This window comes from Lathyrus oleraceus, chromosome 3, assembly GCF_024323335.1.
Source record: "Lathyrus oleraceus cultivar Zhongwan6 chromosome 3, CAAS_Psat_ZW6_1.0, whole genome shotgun sequence".
Lineage (NCBI taxonomy): Eukaryota > Viridiplantae > Streptophyta > Magnoliopsida > Fabales > Fabaceae > Lathyrus > Lathyrus oleraceus.
In genome coordinates, this window is record NC_066581.1 from 250,196,496 (window position 1) to 250,218,077 (window position 21,582).

At 29.2% G+C, this 21,582-nt stretch overlaps 1 protein-coding gene across 14 annotated transcripts; it reads right to left on the reverse strand.

The window, feature by feature from the left end:
- Positions 1-10,582: 10,582 nt before the first annotated feature.
- On the reverse strand, positions 10,583-21,290 carry LOC127126689 (protein FLOWERING LOCUS T). Of its 14 annotated transcripts, none has more exons than XM_051055654.1 (7): positions 20,829-21,286; positions 20,665-20,739; positions 20,503-20,552; positions 19,834-20,065; positions 19,448-19,509; positions 19,312-19,352; positions 10,699-11,113 (listed from the first exon to the last, which is right to left on the reverse strand). In XM_051055654.1, the coding sequence occupies exons 4-7, from the start codon at positions 20,032-20,034 to the stop codon at positions 10,887-10,889; spliced, it is 531 nt and encodes a 176-aa protein (XP_050911611.1). In that variant the 5' UTR covers positions 20,035-20,065; positions 20,503-20,552; positions 20,665-20,739; positions 20,829-21,286; the 3' UTR covers positions 10,699-10,886. The 14 variants fall into 14 exon arrangements, with proteins under 14 accessions (XP_050911616.1, XP_050911611.1, XP_050911609.1 ...); XM_051055652.1 differs by having other exon boundaries at positions 19,834-20,055; positions 20,499-20,552; XM_051055646.1 differs by having other exon boundaries at positions 19,834-20,055; positions 20,829-21,285.
- Positions 21,291-21,582: the final 292 nt, after the last annotated feature.

Consider the following 21,582-nt stretch of genomic DNA (forward strand, 5'->3'; position numbering starts at 1 on the left):
AAAATGTTTGAATGATTTAAATAATATTTCCTTTCTAATTTTACCTCACTTTTTACTTTAGAAATTGTTAAAAATATGAAAAAAATATATAAAAAAAGTAGGAATATATTCAAAATAGTGACATTGAATGTAATAATTATGAATGTCTTTTATTTATGTTTAAGACCAACAATTTTATTTTTTTGCATATATTTAAGACCGAGGGAGGGAATACTACTTTATGTTTACAATTTGTTTCCTTAACAACAATTTTGTTTCATTGAGATATTTCTTACATATATAACAATACCTTATACGACTCTTGTTTTAATTTTACTATTAGACTTTGTTTGAAAGTTTAGAGGATGAGAGAGCTTTCACAAACAATTTTTTTAAAAATTATAGGAAAATATTTGACATTTTTTTAAAAGAATAATTTTGTATAGAATAATAATAGAGTGTTAATCATTACTATATTTTTAATTTTCATGCAACATAAAATATATTTGGAAAATTCATGCAAGCCCTCCAAATCACCAAAAACTCTACTTCAATACAAATTTTTAGTTTCCCAAATTAGGGGATTTTCTCTGCACTCACGAGTTCGACCTGTGGTGGCGTGACTATTATGCAACAAAAAATTTTAATGTTCCTGCATTTCATCATCATCTTACTAAAGTTTTTTCTTCTGTGCAGGATAAGGTTAAAAAAGGTATTTCAACTCACATCAAAGAAGTCCAAGCATTCCAAAAGTACTTTGAGACTGCCTACAAACCTGATGATCTTAGTCAAACTGTCTGCAAAGCAGCAGTCACTCTGAAGGAGAAATTTACGAGAAAAAAATGGAATTTTTAGAATTACCTTCATACGTTAAACCTGAGCAACGATATCGAATCGCTTTTAACATGTATCCACCTAAATTCCCTCGACTACCAAGTGTTGAATTTGGTGTGGCTTTTAGCGCTCCATTTCCAGACTGGTTCGTCTATGGAGACTTTATAAAAATCCTTCGACAAGAATCTCTGAAAAAAGCTAAACGGGTGGTTTCGACTAAGCACAAATTAGACAGTTTCAAAGGGCACCTTCATATTGGCATAGAAGATGCTCATGTAGAATCTGAAATTTATGAAGGTGTGAAATGGGAGGTTTTTCGACTCACTCATTCATTTTTGTCCTTACGTCTTTATTTTTTGCAATAATCTGATCTCTCTTTTCAGTTGTAAGAGTTCCACCCAAGAAAACTACCACCACAGCAAAAAGATCCACCGAAGCAAGAGAGGAGGATACTAGCAAAGGTACATGTATCCCACATAATGACACCTTCAACTTGGGTAACACTTTCTTGTTACTTAATGTTCCTTTTTTTTTTCTTTTTAGGCCAGCCAAAAGCCACCGTTAACCCCCCAAAAAAGGAAGCAAAAATAAATCGAGGTCGAAGCCTCTAACTCCGATGATGAGGAATTATCTCCATATGCCCACAAACCCACAAAAACAAAGAAGAAACAACCGAAACTTCAAGGTGCTCCTGTCCACTCGAAAAAGACTGGTACGTCGAAAAAACCTCTTGCCCAGGACACAACTGGTGTTAAATCTAAGCCTCAATCGAAAAGGATGCCAGAACAAATGGAGAGTGATAATTCCAGTCTTGGGGCTGAAGATCCTTAGGTAAAATATTTCACCCTTATTTTTTACTATGTATATTCTCCTTTCGTCTTCGGCTTACCCAATTTTCGTCTTATTTCCAGGTTGCTGTCGAAAATCTTTACAATTCAACCTGAAAGCAGTAGAGCTCCCACCTATCATCCTACAACTCCCCTTGATTCCGACAAAGGATCTATGTGCAAAGTGAACAATCCTGCTGCAAAAGGACTAGAAAACTCTCCACAAAATATCATTAGTCAACATTCCCACACCAGCGATTCTGAACCCGAGGATGAACACAACGAAAATCATCCAGCGGGAAGAGATGTCGAGATGCAAGATCCTGAAGACGAATCTGAAGACGGTTCCCCCGACACTATGAGAATATGAGAATATTCCTTTCTTTCCAATAACATGGCCATATTTTCTCGTCATTTGTATTCCATTGTGCTTCCAGTTTAGGTACAACAATGTCATCTGTATTGGTCATAGTAATTTCAAAAGGACCATTTTAGATGGAGTTCCATACATTTCTATCAATATAATTGATATGGACATGCATACAACCCCTCTAATAACCATAGTTTTTGCCATTGAAAACAACGCTCTATTATACACCCCTTTAGGTTCGGAAACCATAATCTAATAAGCAATTGTGAAGCACAAGATAAACTAGTGCTCGTGATACCACTTGTTAGACGGTGGTAGCGATCTATAGGGGATGGGGTGAATAGATCGCAAATAAAATTTTCTTCGATTTAAAAGTCTGATTTAAAAATTATTTACTATGGCAAGCGAAAGAAATTCTAGATCGAAATTTGTCTATCCCGAACTGTTATCGGAAGAATCATATATGTGTATTAAACCGTAACAAAGCATATTACAATGATGAGAAAACAAATCAATATGGTTTTCAAAATAACGTTTGAATAATTTCACACTTTGATAATCAATTTCCAATGAAATAGGAAACAAAAATTTGACTAAGACAATTTATCAAACACTTGGTGTGCAATGAACATCAAACTAATTTTTCCTTTGTGTTGTTGATTTGAAAACCAATTGCAGTTTTCTAGATTGCAATTATTTACAAAAGAGTTTGAAATATTTCAATATAAACAAAATTGTCAGTTTATGAAATTGCTAACTAAATGAATTCACAAAATATAAAAAGAGTAAGGGAGAGAGAGAGAGAGAGAGAGAGAGAGAGAGAGAGAGAGAGAGAGCATAAAGAAATATAGAGAGAGACATATATAGGGAGAACCCAATGATTTGTTTACGTAGTTCCCCAATTATTCTCACTATGGATAAGCCTGCCCCTAATTCTAAATAGAATTGAGATGGTTAATTAACCTTTACAAAAGTTGTATACAAAAGAGAAATAGAAATCTAAAACCCCAAACCCTAAGTTTGATGTTGATTATATCTTCCTCTCTTCTCTTGATCTTAAGCAAGATCAAGTGACCCAAGATTTCCAATTGATCCTCTGATTATCGCTACTCCTTTGACAAAAACTCATTTCTTTAAAGCTTTCACTCAGTTGAATCCCAATTGCAAAATCTTCTCCCAAGACTTTTAATTGATCCTCTAGTTACTGTTAGTCCTTTGACAGAAACTCCTTTCTTTAAAGCTTTCACTCACCTGAATCCAAATTGCAAAAACTTATGCAAAAAACCCTTAAATCACACTTGATCTTGGAGGGAAAACCCTAACTATTTTTATCAATGACACCCCCAAAGAATACTCAACCCAATTTGATTACACTAATCCTAAACTGAACCTTATCAATCTTGTTCTAGATGCAACCCGACAAAAATGATTATGTGTAGTTATTGTGTGTATGCATAGAAAAATGTTGAAGATGATGAGATAATTTTTTGTATATTCTTGACTTCAATACCTTGAAAATGATTCATGAATGCATATATATATATATATATATATATATATATAGATATATATATATATATATATATATATATATATATATATATATATATATATATACATACATTTATATATATATATATATATATATATGTGTGTGTGTGTGTGTGTGTGTGTATGTGTGTGTGTGCGTGCGTATGCGTGCATGTGTGTGTGTGTGTGTGTGTGTGTGTGTGTATGTGCGCACATGTGTTTGTGTATGTGTGTGTGTGTGTGTGTGTTTGTGTGTGTGTGTGTGTGAAAGAAGGAAAATAACATAAAAATAGATTTTTAAAAAAGTTACTAGTTTTTTTGAAGTTCAAAATAGTATGAGTTCACTTATAATATGTGTGTGCTTACTCATATAGGCACTTTGGTCTTTATGTGTCGACCTATGCGTCGACCTATAGTAGGCAAAGATCTTGGCTTGCTAAAGTTTCAGCAGGTGTCAACCTCAAGAGATCATGTGTTGACCTAAGAGCCTTGTGAGTCGACACATAGAAGGCATCGAATTTGATTTTAAAAAGCCTTTAGTATGTATCGACCTATAACCTCTATGTGTCCACCTATAACCCTGTTTTTCACATAAAACCATAATGTACACAAATTTAAGTGTCCTAAGATGAAAAATCACATCTAGACATAGAAGATAAGGTCCAACGTACACAAATGCTAAGTGTCCTAGTTTTCACATCCAACCTGATTTTAAGTGTCCTAAGATAAAAATTCACATCTAGACATAGAAGATAAGCTCCAACGTACACAAATTCTAAGTGTCATAGTTTTGACATCGTTCAAAATATTTCTAAGAGGTAGGTGCATTCACAAGATACCTCTTTATTGAATAAGATCATATTACCTTTTCCATATCATTGCAAATTCTCATGATCATTTTTCAAAACATTACCCCTCATTCAAGAGGCATCTTGTTATTTATTTAATGTAAGATTTTTCAGATTTCGAAACACCTCTTTCAATCATATTTGTCAAGCAATTCTTACAGTTTTTTCAAGTGCTCATATACAATGTCATGGAGACTTTTTATTGCATAAATTTCACTCATTTGAGAAAAAGTTTCATAAACCATTGAGCACTTAAATATTTATATTCTTGAATTTTTCTTTGGAAAGAGAAAATTATATTTTTCAGAATATTGGAAAAGCATACAAATCTGTTTGTAATCATTTTATTTGTTTGTTGTCATTTTTTCATAAAGTGTGTGGTGATTTTGTCTGTAAGGAAAGTGGTTGTACATTCCACATGTGTTTACAAATAGGAAATGATGTTCTTTCTGGTTGTCGGAAAAATGCCCTTTGAATCGGGGAGATTCAGACTCCACCATATGTTTGTTGTTTATGTTTGAAGATTAGAAGAGAGGTCTTGGTGTGAGGCGTGTACAAAGATCTAACATAGTGAAATCTATCACGGAGTATGGAGGGACTAGACTACCCTTGATTGGAAAGGGGAACCATGATGCATCTTTGTATTCTTTGTTATTTATGCATTTTATTTTATTTTCATGTTTATTCATATGTTCTTCATAATTCCTCTGGAAAAATAAAAGAATAAAAAATCTGCAAAATAACCAAAAAAGTCTTAAAATCTAATTCACATGTGGATGTATCTAGAAATACAAGGAGAAGAAATATGAGATGTTGTTGAAAATGGTCATTGCATTCCTACAATTGTTATCAATGAAGTAGAACAAGTAAAAGTGAAAGGCTCTTGGAATAAATATGACAAGAAGAAAGTGTTATTTCACAAAATGGAAAAAAACATTCTTGCATATGCACTTGGTATGGATGAATACTATCTTATTTTAAATTGTAAAACAACAAAAAAAAATTGGGATACTTTAGAAATAAGACATGAAGGCACGATAGAAGTAAAAAGATCCAAACTAAGCACTCTATCACAAGAATATGAGATGTTTAGAATGCAACCCGATGAATCAATTCTTAATTTGCAAAAAAGATTATCACACTTAACAAATCATTTGATGGCTCTTGGAAAAACATTTAAAAATGATGATTTGAATATCAAAGTCCTTAGATCATTAACAAGTGCATGGAAACCAAAGGTGATGAGAATATCGAAAAAGAAAAGTCTCTCCAATGTCTTCAGCCGCATTGTTCAGTAACTTCAAGAACATGATTTAGAACTTGAAAGACTAGAAAAAACATAAAGTTCAAGAAAAGAGATCCAAAAGTCTTGCCTTAAAAGCTAGAGTAAAAAACCATGACAGTAATCAAGAGTATGAATCTTAATTCACTAGTGATGAAGATGATGTTTTAATCAAGAAATTTAAAAAGTTATTAAGAAAGGAAAGGAAAACGGAAATCAGTCAAAAGGAAACACCAAAAAGAAATGTCACTTGCTTTGACTGTGGGAAAAGAGGATGTGTCAAAAGTCAATGCTCTACACTTCAAAAGAAGAATAAAGTGAAAAGAAAAAAGGACAAATGACAAAAGAAAGCATATGTGGCATGGGATAACAATGAGATAAGTTTATCTTCAGATGAAGAGCAAGCAAACATGACATTAATGGTTTCACATCATTTTGATGATGAAGAAAATGAGGTTAGTTATTCCAAAATTGAAGATATACCTTCATACAATGAATTACATAATGATTTCCATCAGAGGTTGATCTACATATATAAATAAGGGGGCTCAAGCCCCCACAAAGGAACATATTTTCATTTAAAAAGTGCTATATATTTTTATTTAGTCCACAGTAAAAATAGTTATTGCATATATTAGTTAAATTATTAAAAAAAGTTAAATTAAAAGGTTTATAAAAATTCTAATATATTATATTAGTAATAATGTTTTTTCTATTCCTTTAATTTTTTTTATAAATTTTGTAACATCAAACTCACATTGTAATATAAAATAGATCATATTTTAAAAAGAAAATTTGTCTTACATATAGATTATTTAAATAAAAATGCTTGTAAACTTGTGTATTTCATATAATTTTATAAATATGTATAGACTATTCTTTTGCCCCCACTATAAAAAAAAATCTGCCACTGCTTTCCATGAATTATATGAAGTATGTTTAAATTTTTCTAGAAAATGTTCAAAACAAAATAAAATCATTTTATATCGAGAATGTAAAGCTAATAACATGAAAATGCAATTAGACCAAGTAAAAAATTCAACTTGTAATACATGTCAATCTCTTGATCTAAAATTGTTGAATTAAACCAAGTGATCAAGAAATAGGAAAAATGTCAAATTAGTTTAGAGGATGTGCTAAGTAGACAAAGATATTCAAATGATAAATGTGGACTTGACTTTTCTAATTTTTTGATAAACCAAACACAAGTAAAACCATATTTGTAAATGTTAGCCTAAAATTCAACACTGTGGAACCAAAGAAAGTGCATGTTGTAAATCATCCTAAAGGGTCTTATGTTAGAAATATTGTTTATGTCTATAAAGGAATAACGTCTTTTGACCTATATGCTCTTATTGTAATTCAAAAGACCATACTCTTAATGCTTGCTACATAAGAAACTATGGTATTCGTTATGGCGAGTATGTATGGGTAAGGAAAGGAACTAACCTAAGAGGGCCCAAAGAATATTAGATACCTAGAAAGTATTATTAATTTTTTTTGTAGGTACTTGAAGATCATATGTTAATATTTTTAAATTAAGACTGGATTTTTCAAAATACAGTACCATATGGTATGGTAGGATTAAACTGTCTTTTGATTAAAATGTTTTAAAGTATATTGATACCATCATTGACATCAAATCATAGTGAAGAAGATAAAAAAAATTATATCTAACATATCATTTCCCTTATATATTATGTGTTTTTGGATTTTACTCTTTTTCTTTTTGATAATGTCAAAAGGGGGGAAAAGAGAGATGATTGTTTTTGTTGTTTTTTAGAATACCAAAGACAAAATGCATAAATTGCAAAATAAAGGGGGAGATATGCAAAATAAACTAAGATATACAAGATAGGGGGAACAATCAAGTGTCAAACAAAAACTTCTCATCAATACGTTGTGTCATCGTCAAAAAGGGGGAGGTTCTGAAGACAAGCTTTTGTGAAGATGATCTTTTGACGAAGACAAATCAATGGAAATAAGGAAAAGATTAAGATTTTGTCATGTAATAAGGATCTGCCAATGGCAATTCATTTGTGTATATACTTTAGGTTCTCAAACATTTTCATCTAAATCATTCCTAACATTTTTGCATCAAATAATTTCAAGATGCATCTTTAACTTAGAGAAATTTCTAGTTTTTAAAGAGGTCAATTGAGTGATCCCTAACGTATAATCGATTGACATGCTCTTTGCAAAATGAAAAATTGAAACACCAATTGATTCAATCGATTGACTCATTATGTTAATCGATTGACATAGTGCAAATTTTGACATTTTTTAAAGTTGGAATTTAGTCAATTGGTTGACATCCTAGGTCAATCGATTGACATCCTGAAACATTTTAAAAATTCTGAAAGATTACATACTTCTTCATTGCATATGATTGTGATACCTTTTCCAAATCATTATAAATTCTCATGAACATTTTTCAAACATTACCAATCATTCAAGATGCATATTGTGATGTATTTAAAGCAAGAATGTTCAGATTTCAAAACACCTCTTTAAATCATATTTTTCAAACAATTCATACTATTATTTTCAAGTGTTCGTACACAATGACATGGAGACTTTTTACTGCATAAAATTCATTCATTTGAAAAAAGTTTCATAAACCATTGAGCACCTAAATATTTATATATTCTTTAATTGTTCATTTGAAAAGAGAAGATTATATTTTCAGAATATTGGAATAAATTACAAATTTGTATGTTTTCATTTTATATATTTACTGTAATTTGTTCACCAAGTATGTGGTGATTTTGTCTGTAAGAAAAGTGGTTGTACTTTCTACAGATGTTTACAAGTAGGAAGTGATGTCATTTCTGTTTGTTGAAAAAAGGTCTTTTGAATCGGGGAGATTCAAAGTCCACCATATATTTAGTGCTTATGTTGAAAGATTGTAAGAGAAGTCTTGGTGTGAGGCTTGTACAAAGATCTAACATAATGAAATCTTTCACGTGTGTGAAAGGACTAGACTACCCTTATTTGAAAAGGGGAATCAGGATATATCTTTGTGTTCTTTATTGTTTATGCATTTTATTTTTCTGTATCTTTATTCATACGTTCATCATAATTCTTTCGAAAAAAGAAAAGACTCAAAACATCTGCAAAACAACCAGAAAAAGTCTTAAAACATAATTCATCCCCCCGTCTCTCCTCCCATCTCTCCCTCTCTTACGCATATTATATACTTACAGATTTTAAAATTTAGAGTTCATAATTCTAGAATCTCAACACTTAAAATATATGCTCTAAAATTGTAAATTCTAATGATATGTTTAAAGTTTTTAAAAAAAATAACAATTTTAAAAGACAAAAAAGATAAACATTAAAAAAAAGTATAGTACAATTTATTTAGAGTTTCTTGGACTATTTGTTTGAATGAGAAAAGAAACTGAAAAGAGAAAAATAGGAGAAAAGAATATTAGATGAATGTGAGTGAGTAGAAAATTAGTGAAAAATTATAAATTCTTAGTTGTTTGTTTTGAGTGAAAGGAAAGGAAGACATGAATATTTAAAATGAAATAAAAAATGACATTATTTTAAATTAAATAAAAAAACTCAAATTACTTTAATTATTTTTCACTTGAAATAAATACATAATAAAACAAATTACGTCAATATTTTATATATAAAACATATCATTAAAATACTTTATTTATTTAAAAACAAATGATCAAAATTTATTTATTGAATACTTTTAAACTCAAAATACTAACAATATATTTATATCTATTAATTTAATATGAAATTTTAATAATAATTTAAGGGATGAAATTCGGTGAACTTTAAAACATTACTAATAAAAAAACTAATGTTTTGTTTTTATCTTAAAAACTACACTTAAAATGATGAATATCCAATTTCTACGTAAATGCTCAATTATATCTATTTCTTTCCAAAGCTTTTTTAAAGTGGACTCCATAATAAACTTTCTTTCCTTTCAAAAAACCCTTTGAAAGAGAACCAAAGAAAGGAAGACACAATTCCTTATAGACTTTCCCTCTCTCACATATAATTTTCCTCACCTTCATTGATACCCTCCCTCATTTATCTTTTCCCTCACCTTGCATTGATACAAAAATAGTATCTTTAATGAACTATATCGAATTGGAGTATCACTTTGTACTTATTGAAAAGAATATTGTTTATAAAGAAAAAGTTAGTCACTTTTATCTTCTTTTTAATTCTTCATGATGTAGATTGTAGGGGTGGGAAATCTAAACATTAAAGCGTGGTGAATCTTGTTTTATTGGAGTGAGCCTAAATTCTATTTGAGATGTCAAATAAGATTCTCCCCATGTAAGCAAAACATTTTTTAAAAAGCTTATTAACTATTTGGAGTTATTTGTATGCCCCATTATTTAATTATACATTTCACTTTATCTAAAATTAATATTCTTTAAGTAAGTGATTTTATTTTTGAAAATACAAAATAATATATAAATGTATAATGACCACCCAAGCAGTTCATATTCTGGATGGAACTGCATACACATTAAAGCAAGCAAAAATAAAAAACTAGACAAACAACCAAAGCCACTACAAAAAAAATCACCAACATCACATATATATTCCAAACACAAACATTACAAAATATTTTATCTCTTTCATGCATTCCAAATTATCCTCGAGGCCAAAATCAAAACCTTGAATTCAAGTGATTCACATTCACCAGTGTTTGAGAAAAAAATATAAGATGTTCTTGTGTTGCAAATACAATGTAAGCACACTCGAAAATACTGCGTATTGATTTTCTGGATCTTACAACGTTTCCGAACTGGTGTGACTCTGCATAATCTGGAATCATATACCATGCACTAGTAATAACAGTTATGAACCATGCACATCTCACTCAGCAACCCACATCAAAAATCCACCAACAATGCCATTCTCTTCTTGATTGATCATACAAGTGAATTTTATTTATTACCAGTAATTGTTAAGAATATTATTTCTAGTAAAGTGGGTATACAACATATATATTTTACAAAACCTCAAAAATTTAATTATGAGTCCTTCAAAGAAAAGGCTTTCAATCTTCATAGAATCCAAAGTCCAAACAACCATCTTTATTGTTGGCAAATATTAGCATTATTGATGTAGTACATGTCACCCTCATGATTGTGTTTGTATATATATCTATAACATCTATGAGTTTTTCTTGTAGGATTTATCAACTAAGCTTGCATTAAAATAAAGCTAATTTATCGAAAGGTTCTTCCTCCAGATCCAGCTTCCCTTTGACAATTGAAGAACACAGCAGCAACTGGCAATTCAAGATTGTAAAGTTCAACAAATTCTCTTGTATTAAAATTTTGTCGCCATCCCGGAGCATAGACTATTTGTCTACACCGCTGACGTAATAATACAAACACCAAACGATGAATCCCTAAGTTGGGGTGTGGCTTTTCATAACTTACAACCTCATTACCTATGCATATCAGTTAAAACCACAATTAGCTTACATATAATTACTAGTTATTAGTAGTATGTTTTTATATACACACATATCTTTTATGGTTATGTCACAAACTAAGAAATAGCTAATTAATAGGTAAAGTTTAAATACACATTGTTTTTTTTTGTCAAAATTTTTGTATTATTATCATGTTTTGTGACAATAGTTTAACAATCAACCTCTCTAAGAATCATGTGTTAAACAAACACTGCAAACACATAGATGTTCATTTCTAATTTTTGTGTCATCTTACAAAAAGAGAATTGTGGAGTTAATTTATTGTGGAACCCAAGAACAAGTTGCTCATGTGATGACCAAGCCTCTCAAATTGAAATTTTTTCTTAAAATGTGAAGTTTGATGAGAGTCTATCAAATACACATAGAAAACTGAGGGCTCGGTTTAAGGAGAGAATGATAAAATAGTATTTGTTCTGTTTGAGTTTCTATTTGTTAGAATAATCCCTATTATTTGGTGAAGTAACTTTGGTTGTTATTGGAGTCATTCTTATTAGTATTTGTCACATTATAGTGAACTCATATGTGGCATTAGTAATCACTATTTTAAAGGAATATATAGGCGATTTTATAACTATTAGTATTTCAATTCAATAACAAATCATTCTCAAACTAATCTTAATTATTGACAAAAATAAGATAACAACTGAATTTATATTCATAGATCAAGTCCAACAAAATAAATATAAAGCAATGCAATGTGTTTATAAATATTGGGACCTCTCATTTTACAAAAGTTATGTCTAATGTAGTCAAACATGTGATCTTAAATAAGATCGCCAATAAAAGATCATAACGACCCACACGAGCCTAATGAATGACAAATTAAATATTCAGTCTTGATCGTAGTATGTTCTTATACCAATGACATGTAAAATCGTACAATCCTACAATCAAGCACTAGATCTATACTGCATTGGTTATGGTATTAAGAATCTCACTTCGATCAATATATAACATGAACACGTCTTTATAAATGGATGTAATTCTCACCCTATAAACTAATTTTGCAAGGATGAGTTAGACTCAACCATATTTCTTAACTGTTAGACTAAGCACTAGATCTAAATTATATTATTTAGACAGAACACTAGATCTAGACTTAATTGATTATACCTTATTAAAATTTAATAATATGTTAATTAGGTATTTAAACATGTCTTTATAGTTGATTAAATTTAGTTCTCTTACATAATTTTTTTAAAATTTAGTTTAAAAAATTGCTTAACAAATAAAACACTTATAAATAAAATAGCAATGAAATATACAAATTCAGAGAACAAAATTGGATACACAAATATTTTGATTTTAAATGTAGTTTGCTTTATCACTCTTATATACTAAAGAGTATTAAAGTTAATAATGCATACCAAATGCAATGTTTGTTTGTAATTTCATATAAACATTCATTAATGAAAAAGATATTTGAAAATTAAAATAACTAATTTAAAAATCAAAATAATTAACCAAATAGACACTTAAAAATGAGCAAATGGTTCATTTATTTCGGGACACTTTTTTATTTCAAATGAACGAATACTTATTATGAGATGGAGGGAATATTAATTACACTGTAGAATAAAAATATGAATTAGAAATTAAAATTGTTCATTTATTTTAAAATACTTTTTTATTTTAAATGAATCAGTCATTATAAAACGGAATAACAATTATTTTTAAAAAAATGAAAAAACTTGCTATCTCATAAAATTCCAATACTTTACTTCATACCCTGCATGACCAGTGTTCTTGGTAATGATCATAGTGTTTCCCATTATGTGACTGGTAAAATAAATGGACTATCCTATCCTAAACTTGTAAAACAAAGTAGAAAATCACAATTCAACGACGTTCCATCACGGTATGTATTTATGTGGTATCAAAATTGCTTTATTTCTAAAAGTTGTTTCATTAGTTACAATTATGAAGTAGAAATAAACACTATTCCCTCCGATTTTAAATATAAGCAACTTTATAAAAAAAACTCACCTTTTAAAAAAATGTTTGAATGTATTTAAATCATTTTTTAAAATTTTATCCCTATTTAACTTTAAAAATTATTAAAAACATGAAAATGTGAAGAAAAAAAAAGTTGGGATATATTCAAAATAGTGGTATTGAACATAATAATTATGGATGTCTTTTACTTATATTTAAGACCAACAATTTTCTTCTTCTTATATTTAAGACCGGAGAAAGTACTATTTTATATTTATAATTTATTTCCTTAACTACAATTTTGTTTCCTTAAGACATTTCTTCCGTATATAACAATACCTTATATAACTCTTTGTTTTAGATTTACCATTAGGCTATGTTTGGATGTTTGGAGGGGAGGGGAGGGGACGACTTTCACAAACGATTTTTTTTAAAATTATAGAAAAATATTTGATATTTTTTTAAAAGAATAATTTTGTATAGAATGATAATAGAGTGTTAATCATTACTATATTTTTAATTTTCATAATACTATAGCAACATAAAATATAATATTTTCATAATACTATAGCAACATAAAATATACTATAACAATACCATATTGTTTTTCACTTTAGGTTTGTATCACTCTTATTACATTTCCTCCATTTGTTACTCCTTTATTTATTTATTTCTTTCCATTCTTTCACTTATTTGTTATTTCTTTATTCTTTATTCCTTATTTTTTCTCTTTTTCTCTTTAGATTATGCATTCGTGTAAATGACTTCATTTAACTTAATTTTTAATTTTTCTCTTTAGATTATACGTTCATGTAAATGACTTCAAATAGTCAAGAGATTTGGGAACACCACCAATATGATGATTAAGAAGTCGAACTTTTATGTCATTAAAGATCCTAGTGGTGTTGGTGGATCGTCTAACTTTGTTAGAAAAAGAAAAAGTCAAGAGATTTGAGAACACCACCAATATGTTTAAGAAAGGTGGAATAAAAATGTCTTCTCAAGCCACAATAAACAACATGTGGAAAAAGTAAATGAGGGAGGATGCATGTGAGAAAATTGATCTATTTATTTACAACAATGTGATACCATTTTGTTGTAAATAAGTTATTTTCACTATTAGTAGTAGTAATTTATATTTGGGTTTTTAATCCATTAGTTAGGCCAATTAGATTACAATAGTCTTATATAAAGAGATTAGTGTTTGTAATTTTAATATACTTGAATATATTATTCAATTTCAAAAATGGTATTACAAGCTCTCGTTCTAGAGGGTTTCACTTCCGTATAAAAATACCTTAACTATCTTAATTGTTGTTCTTTTCCAAAACCCTGGCCGATTTAATTGCGGTTCTTTTTTCAAAACCATTACCGCAATCTTTGTGGAGGTTTAGGTAAATAAACATTGTTCACCGCAAATAGAAATATTGTTCAACCCGCAACACTGTTCATCATACATGTGGTACCGTTCATAGATGAAAAATATTGTTCATTGCGGAAATAATGTTCATCGTGTGACACTGTTCATCACCAAGGCATTATTCATTAAAAAAACCAGTTGAAGATTGCAGGCCTCTTTACAACTATTTTCTTGTTTTTTTTATTCTATTGAGTCAGACACATTCGCATGACATCCATCATATGTCAGAAGGAGAATTTGTTTAACTCAATGAAGATGAAGTAGAGAGGCTGAGATCCCTTCTTAGTAAGTTAGAGAAACCAACATGTACATTCAGATAAGTTTTTATTTTCACTTCCTCTTGGTAAGTCTCAATTTTCTTTTGGATTTAATGCCTTAGATAAACCCTTTAACCAATATTGGATACTAGATTCTAGAGCCACCGACCACATGACACCTTTGCCCACACACTTTTCTACTTATTCACCATATACTAGCAACAGAAAAATATTCACTGTAGATGGTACCCTTATAATTATAGTTGGGCAAGAAGATATCTAAATAAGCTCATCTATAATCCTTGGAAATGTTATTCGTATTCCCAAATTATCCACTAGCCTAATTTCCATACAATAACTCACAATTGACATATCATGTAATATTGTTTTTTATAACAATACTTGTGTTTTTTAAGACAAGAGTTCAGGGAAGACAATTGGAAATGGTAGAGAATGGAATGACATTTATTACTTGGATAACCAAAATATTCCTCCAAATATACTCAACAACAACTTTTATTCACAATCAATTAAAATCAACAGGGAGAAGGTCCTTCTGTATCATTGTCGCCTTGGTCATTCATCATCTAGAGTCATAAAACAATTATTTTCTTCATTACTTAAAAGTTTAGATGTTGATAGTCTTTGTTGTGAGGTGTGTTAACTTGCTAAACACAAGCGTGTCTCTTTTTAAATAAGTAATTAAATGAGTATTTTTCCATTTTACTTAACTCATACTGTCTTTGGGGTACATCGATTGTTCCAAATATATCAGGTGCTCGTTGGTTAGTAACATTTATTAATGATTGCACCCGTGTTACTTGAGTCTACTTGTTAAAACAAAAATTTGAAGTTTGTTATGTGTTTCTTCACTTCTTCTCTATGGTTAAAAATCAGTTTGGTGTGAGTATTAAGAGAATTAGGTCCGATAATGCCAAATATTACTTTAACCATGGTCTTAACTCTTTCTGCCAAAAAGAAAGTATTACTCACGAGTCTTCTTGTGTTAAAACCCCTCAACAAAATGGGATTGTTGGGAGAAAGAATTGGAACTTATTAAATCAAAGGTGTGCTATGATATTCCAAAATAAAGTTCCTTAGAAATATTGGGGTGAGGTTGTTTTAACTACATCATATCTCATTAATCGTTTACCACTACTGTCATTGCCTCCAAAACCCCTATGGAAGTTTTATCCTTATTCTATCTTGATGTGTCTACTTTAAATAATCTGACCCCTAGAATATTTGGGTGTACATCATTTGTCCATATCCATAGTCATGGTAGAGGGGAAGTTGATCCTAGAGCGTTAAAATGTGTCTTTATAGGACACTCTTCTACCCAAAAAGGGTTACAAATGTTATCATTCACCATCTCATAAATACTTTGTCTCCCGAGATGTCACATTCCATGAACAAGAAAATTACTTCCTTCAAACTCATCTTCAGGGGGAGAATATAAGTTAGGAAGATAAGTCTCCTCTACTTCCAGACCTTACTTTCCAACCATAAGTTGAGGCTAAAACTAGTGGTGACAATGTTGAGAAAGAACTTGATTCTGGAAAAAATGGAAATGTTGAAATTGAAGTAAGATTTGGAAAGAATTTAGTATATACAAGAAAGAAGAACATTCTTGAATCCACTCATATCCAAGAATTTGATCCGACATTACATGAGGTAACTTCTCTCGGCCCTTCAAGCACTAGTGATTCAATTTTTGAATTTTCTAATGAATAAGAAACAAAATCCAACTCAATACTACCACCACACTACAATGAGTTATATCTTCCAATTTCCCTTAGAAAATATACCAACACATGTACTAAAAAGCCACGTTACCCTATATCCAACTACCTAATTTTTGAGCATTTTTGACCCACTCAAAAAGCATTCCTCACAATTATAAACACTATAACAATACCAAACTCTTTATCTGAGGCATTGTCTGACAGGAAATGGAAACAAGTCATGGACTTAGAGATGGAGGCACTGAGTAAAAACAATACTTGGAAATTGGTTTCTCTACCAAATAGAAAGTAACATGTAGGGTGCAGATGGGTATACACCATAAAATACAATTTGATGGATCTATTGAGAGGTACAAGGCAAGATTGGTTACTAAAGGATTCACCCGAACTTATGGAGTAGATTACTCAGAGACATTTGCTTCAATTGCTAAAATGAATATCGTAAGGGTGACATTATCTTTAGCAGCTAATTACAATTGGAATTTACATCAATTTGATGTGAAAATGCCTTCCTTCATGGAGAACTTGATGAAGAGATCTATATGGATGTACCTCCTGGGTATTGTGAACTTACTACCACAAAAATTATGTGCAATTTTAAAAATAAAAAGCTTTATATGGGCTAAATCAATTACTACGAGTGTGGTTTGTAAGATTCACCAAAGTTATGATAGGTTTGGGCTTTAAACAAAGTCAAGGAGATCATACTCTATTTATCAAAGATTAGTCGGAAAATTTATATACCTATCACATACTATACCAGATGTTGTTTTTGTTGTAAGCTTAGTCATCTAATTCATGCACAAACATAAGGAGATTCATTTACAAGCTGCGATATGGATTGTGCAATATTTAAAAGGAACTCCAAGTAGATGAATTTTGTTTGAACAAAATGGAAGTGTATGTCTTGAAGCATATATTGATGATGACTATGCATGGTCAATTATGGATAGAAGATCGACTACAAGATATTGTACTTTCTTGAGTATTTGTGACTTGGAAGAGTAAAAAATAAAGTGTTATATCTAGAACTAGTGCTGAAGTAGAATTTAGAGCAATATCACAAGGGATATGTGAACTACTTTGGCTGAAAATGATATTAGAAGACTTGAAGATAAAGAGAGATGAATCAATGGGACTTTATTGTGATAATAAATTTGCTATTAGCATAGCCCATAATCTAGTGCAACATGATAGAACCAAACATATTGAAGTTGACAAACAATTCATCAAAGAAAAGTTAGATCGTGCTCTTATTTGCACTCCATATGTTTCTTCTCAAGACAACGTTGCAGATCTTCTAACTAAGGGACTGAACAACAATAACTTGGAAAAAATTATTTTCAAGCTAGGAAAGATAAATATTCATTCATCAGCTAGAGAGGGAGTATTGTAAATACGTTATTTTTATTACTATTAGTAGTAATTTATATTCGGGATTTTAATCCGTTAGTTAGGCCTGTTAGATTAAAAAAGTCTTATATTAAGAGATTAATGTATGTAATTTTAACATACTTGAAATATATTATTCAATTTCAAACACATTTAATATGACCAATAATAAAGAGGGGAAGTGAATATGTTATAACTTATTGCTAAATTACATTTATTATATATATATATATATATATATATATATATATATATATATATATATATATATATATATATATATATATATATATATATATATATATATATATATATATATATATATATATATATATATATATATATATATATATATATATATATATATATATATATATATATATATATATATATATATATATATATATATATATATATATATATATATATATATATATATATATATATATATATATATATATATATATATATATATATATATATATATATATATATATATATATATATATATATATATATATATATATATATATATATATATATCAAATGCATATTTATATAACAAAATCCACCAATGAATTGAAAACTATTATCCTATAAATCATGTCTATTAAAAAAATACTATTATTATATAAAAAATTTAAAAATGAATAAATTGACATTACTAAACAAGGAGTTTCAAATTTTTGCACGAAATATATATGTTTTATATAACTGAAAATTTTGCACGAAATTTATATTAAACTGGTACAAAAAAATCAAATATTTTTTAATATTTTGTTATTATTGTTTTATTTTTAAATATTTAAAATTTAATATATGACTTTTAAATTTTACTTTAATTATATTTTATTAAATTTTAATTTTTTATTTTTAAATATATTTAATTTTAAAATATATTTTATATAGATAATCAATTATTTCTTAATTATATTTTTTTATAGATAATCAATGATTCTCTTAATCATATTTTTTTTATAGATAATCATATTATTATTTTTTTAGATAACCCAATGATTTTCTTAATCATATTATATTGTTTATAAGTTATGCCATCTTCAAGTCAACTTTTAATTATAAGTATATTTCTCTCTTATCAAAACTAAATTAAAATATACTATAATACAATTATAGTAGTTTATTTCTAATTATGACCATTATCAAAGTGACTCTTAATCTCATTATATAATAGTAGTACTATTATCATATTTGAGCTTACCTCAAACATAAAATAAAATGAAAACTTATTACTATCAAGATAATTATCCATTGTATTATCCATTATATACTTATAACTTTATCCATTGTATTATCCATTATATACTTATAACTTTTTTAATAAACTTTTAATTCATGTATACTACCAACTATTTGACCCATGGAGTATGAAAATAATGTACATACCAAAACTAGCCCCGGTAGTTGCTGGAATATCAGTCACCATCCTAAAATCCATTTAGAGAAAACTGTTAGTTACAGTATTATTCAACAAAAATATCCCATATATGATGTTCAGTTGTAAGCCGGGTGATTTACTCACCAATGAAGGTACTCCCTAAAACTGGGGTAACTTGGGCTAGGTGCATCAGGATCTACCAACACCTTCAGTAGAATAGAGAAATTAAAAATAATTAAGTTAGAAATTTGAAATGCATTTAGTTTGTATATAATCGATGTTGTAATTTTTTTTACACATATGACTAATCAAAACTGTAATTTTTATATATATATATATATATATATATATATATATATATATATATATATATATATATATATATATATATATATATATATATATATATATATATATATATATATATTCAAATAAATATTTCATGTGAGATCCAAGCGAATATTTTTAGTTGCTTAAACAATGCTCCAAGAGCATTTTCCATATGAATATATGTATCTAATGTAATTTACCAGGGTGTAGTAGATCATGGGGTCATTTCCACCAATACTCACTTGAGGTTGATTGGCAACTTGAGAAGGTTTAAGCTCACAACCATTGGAAACATTCCTATTTCCGTAGGTAATTTGGAGAGGAATAGAACTTTCAAATGGGTCTAATATATCCCCTATTACACGCCCAACAACAAGAGGATTCCGGCTACTACAGGCCATTTAGCTTGTTGACTCACACTCCTACATTCAACTTTGCATTAGGGTTTTAGGTTTAATTAATACCATACACTAATAGTATGAAATAGTTTTGCACAAACATCACGAAGACATGTAATAATATGATTTTCTATAATATCTAACTTGAGAGTTATGATTCCACATATGTGTAAAAATATATTAATACTATGAGTACATGGAAATGAAATTCTTTACAATGATACATAAACCATAATTTGTTCTTTCCAAATAATAACATAAGTAAAAAAACTATTAAAAACTTCAGCTAGTAAAATACAAGTATCTTCTAGAGGATCAACCTGGATTATTCAAATCAAGCAATATACACAAACCCAACAATAGCATTACAATTCAAAGCAATGTTTATGAACAGGGTATAGGCTTCAAATGTTATGTCCTGTATAAAACTTAAAAGGAAAAGTAAGAGTAAAAGGGCATGAACTTACTTACCCACACTGGAATGATGACAGTGTAAGTGTATAACTCATGATATATAATCCCTGCACTCCAAGAATAACTTTAATAAATTTAGCACAATTCAAAACGAAATCATCGGAAAATATTGTCTATTCACATCATATACAATTCGGCTATGTACTAAAAATGGCTTACAGCTATATTAGATATATACTTTTTCCTTTAGAAAAAATGAGCATGAAGGTTCAGGATTTCAGAGGGATCAAATAACTTCCAAGAAGAAAACAAAACAGTGTTATTATCACACTGCGGGAACTTCACGAAATGGATCTCAAAATCCAGAAATTACACATACTCACCATCAAAATCAGCAAAGTGTGTAGATCAAGTACACCGTTCGGTTGAAACTGTTCCGGAACGGCAACCTTCTGTTCCGTCGAGATCACTACCGTCAAAAAGAATTTTCACTGCCACACGACCGGAGTTTTCCGCAACCACCGCGGATGCAACCGTCAAACCATCGCCGACATCAGTTATGGAGAATCGCTGGTTAGTTAGGGTTTTGACTCGAGTGTGAAATCTCTCAACTAACTATGTCGTTCTTCAGGTTAGTTTTGTGATTTAGTTACTGATTTAGGAGAATATGAGAAAAATTTGGGATAGAGAAGAAAAATATAGCGGCTACTGGTTTAATGGAAAATTGTGCACAAGTTGTGAGGTGGGGTGAGCGTTGCGTGGCTTGGAGGGGTGATTTAGTAAGTGACGGCTTCTACTATGAAGAAGATTACCGCCTGCCTTTCAGAACTAGATATTTTTCAGTTCAGGGTTTCACGTTTATTATTTTTTTATATTTTTTATTTGATAATTAATCTATTTATTTATTTTATTTAGAAGGAGAAACATAAAATGCAAGTGTTTATTGGACGTTAAACTCTTTGTCTAGACTTTAGATGGTGAAAATATATTTGGAATAATGCAAACATAAAAGTACAAAAAGATAAAAGATATTCTCTTAGAAGTATATATATATATATATATATATATATATATATATATATATATATATATATATATATATATATATATATATATATATATATAACTTTATAAAAA

Coding starts and splice junctions, on each gene's coding strand:
- LOC127126689 (XM_051055650.1), bottom strand. CDS start 20,034: ATGGCCTGTAGTAGCCGGAATCCTCTTGTTGTTGGGCGTGTAATAGGG. Junction 19,510..19,833: donor CCATGATCTACTACACCCTG/GTAAATTACATT, acceptor ATTCTACTGAAG/GTGTTGGTAGATCCTGATGC. Junction 11,114..19,311: donor AACTACCGGGGCTAGTTTTG/GTATGTACATTA, acceptor TGATATGCATAG/GTAATGAGGTTGTAAGTTAT.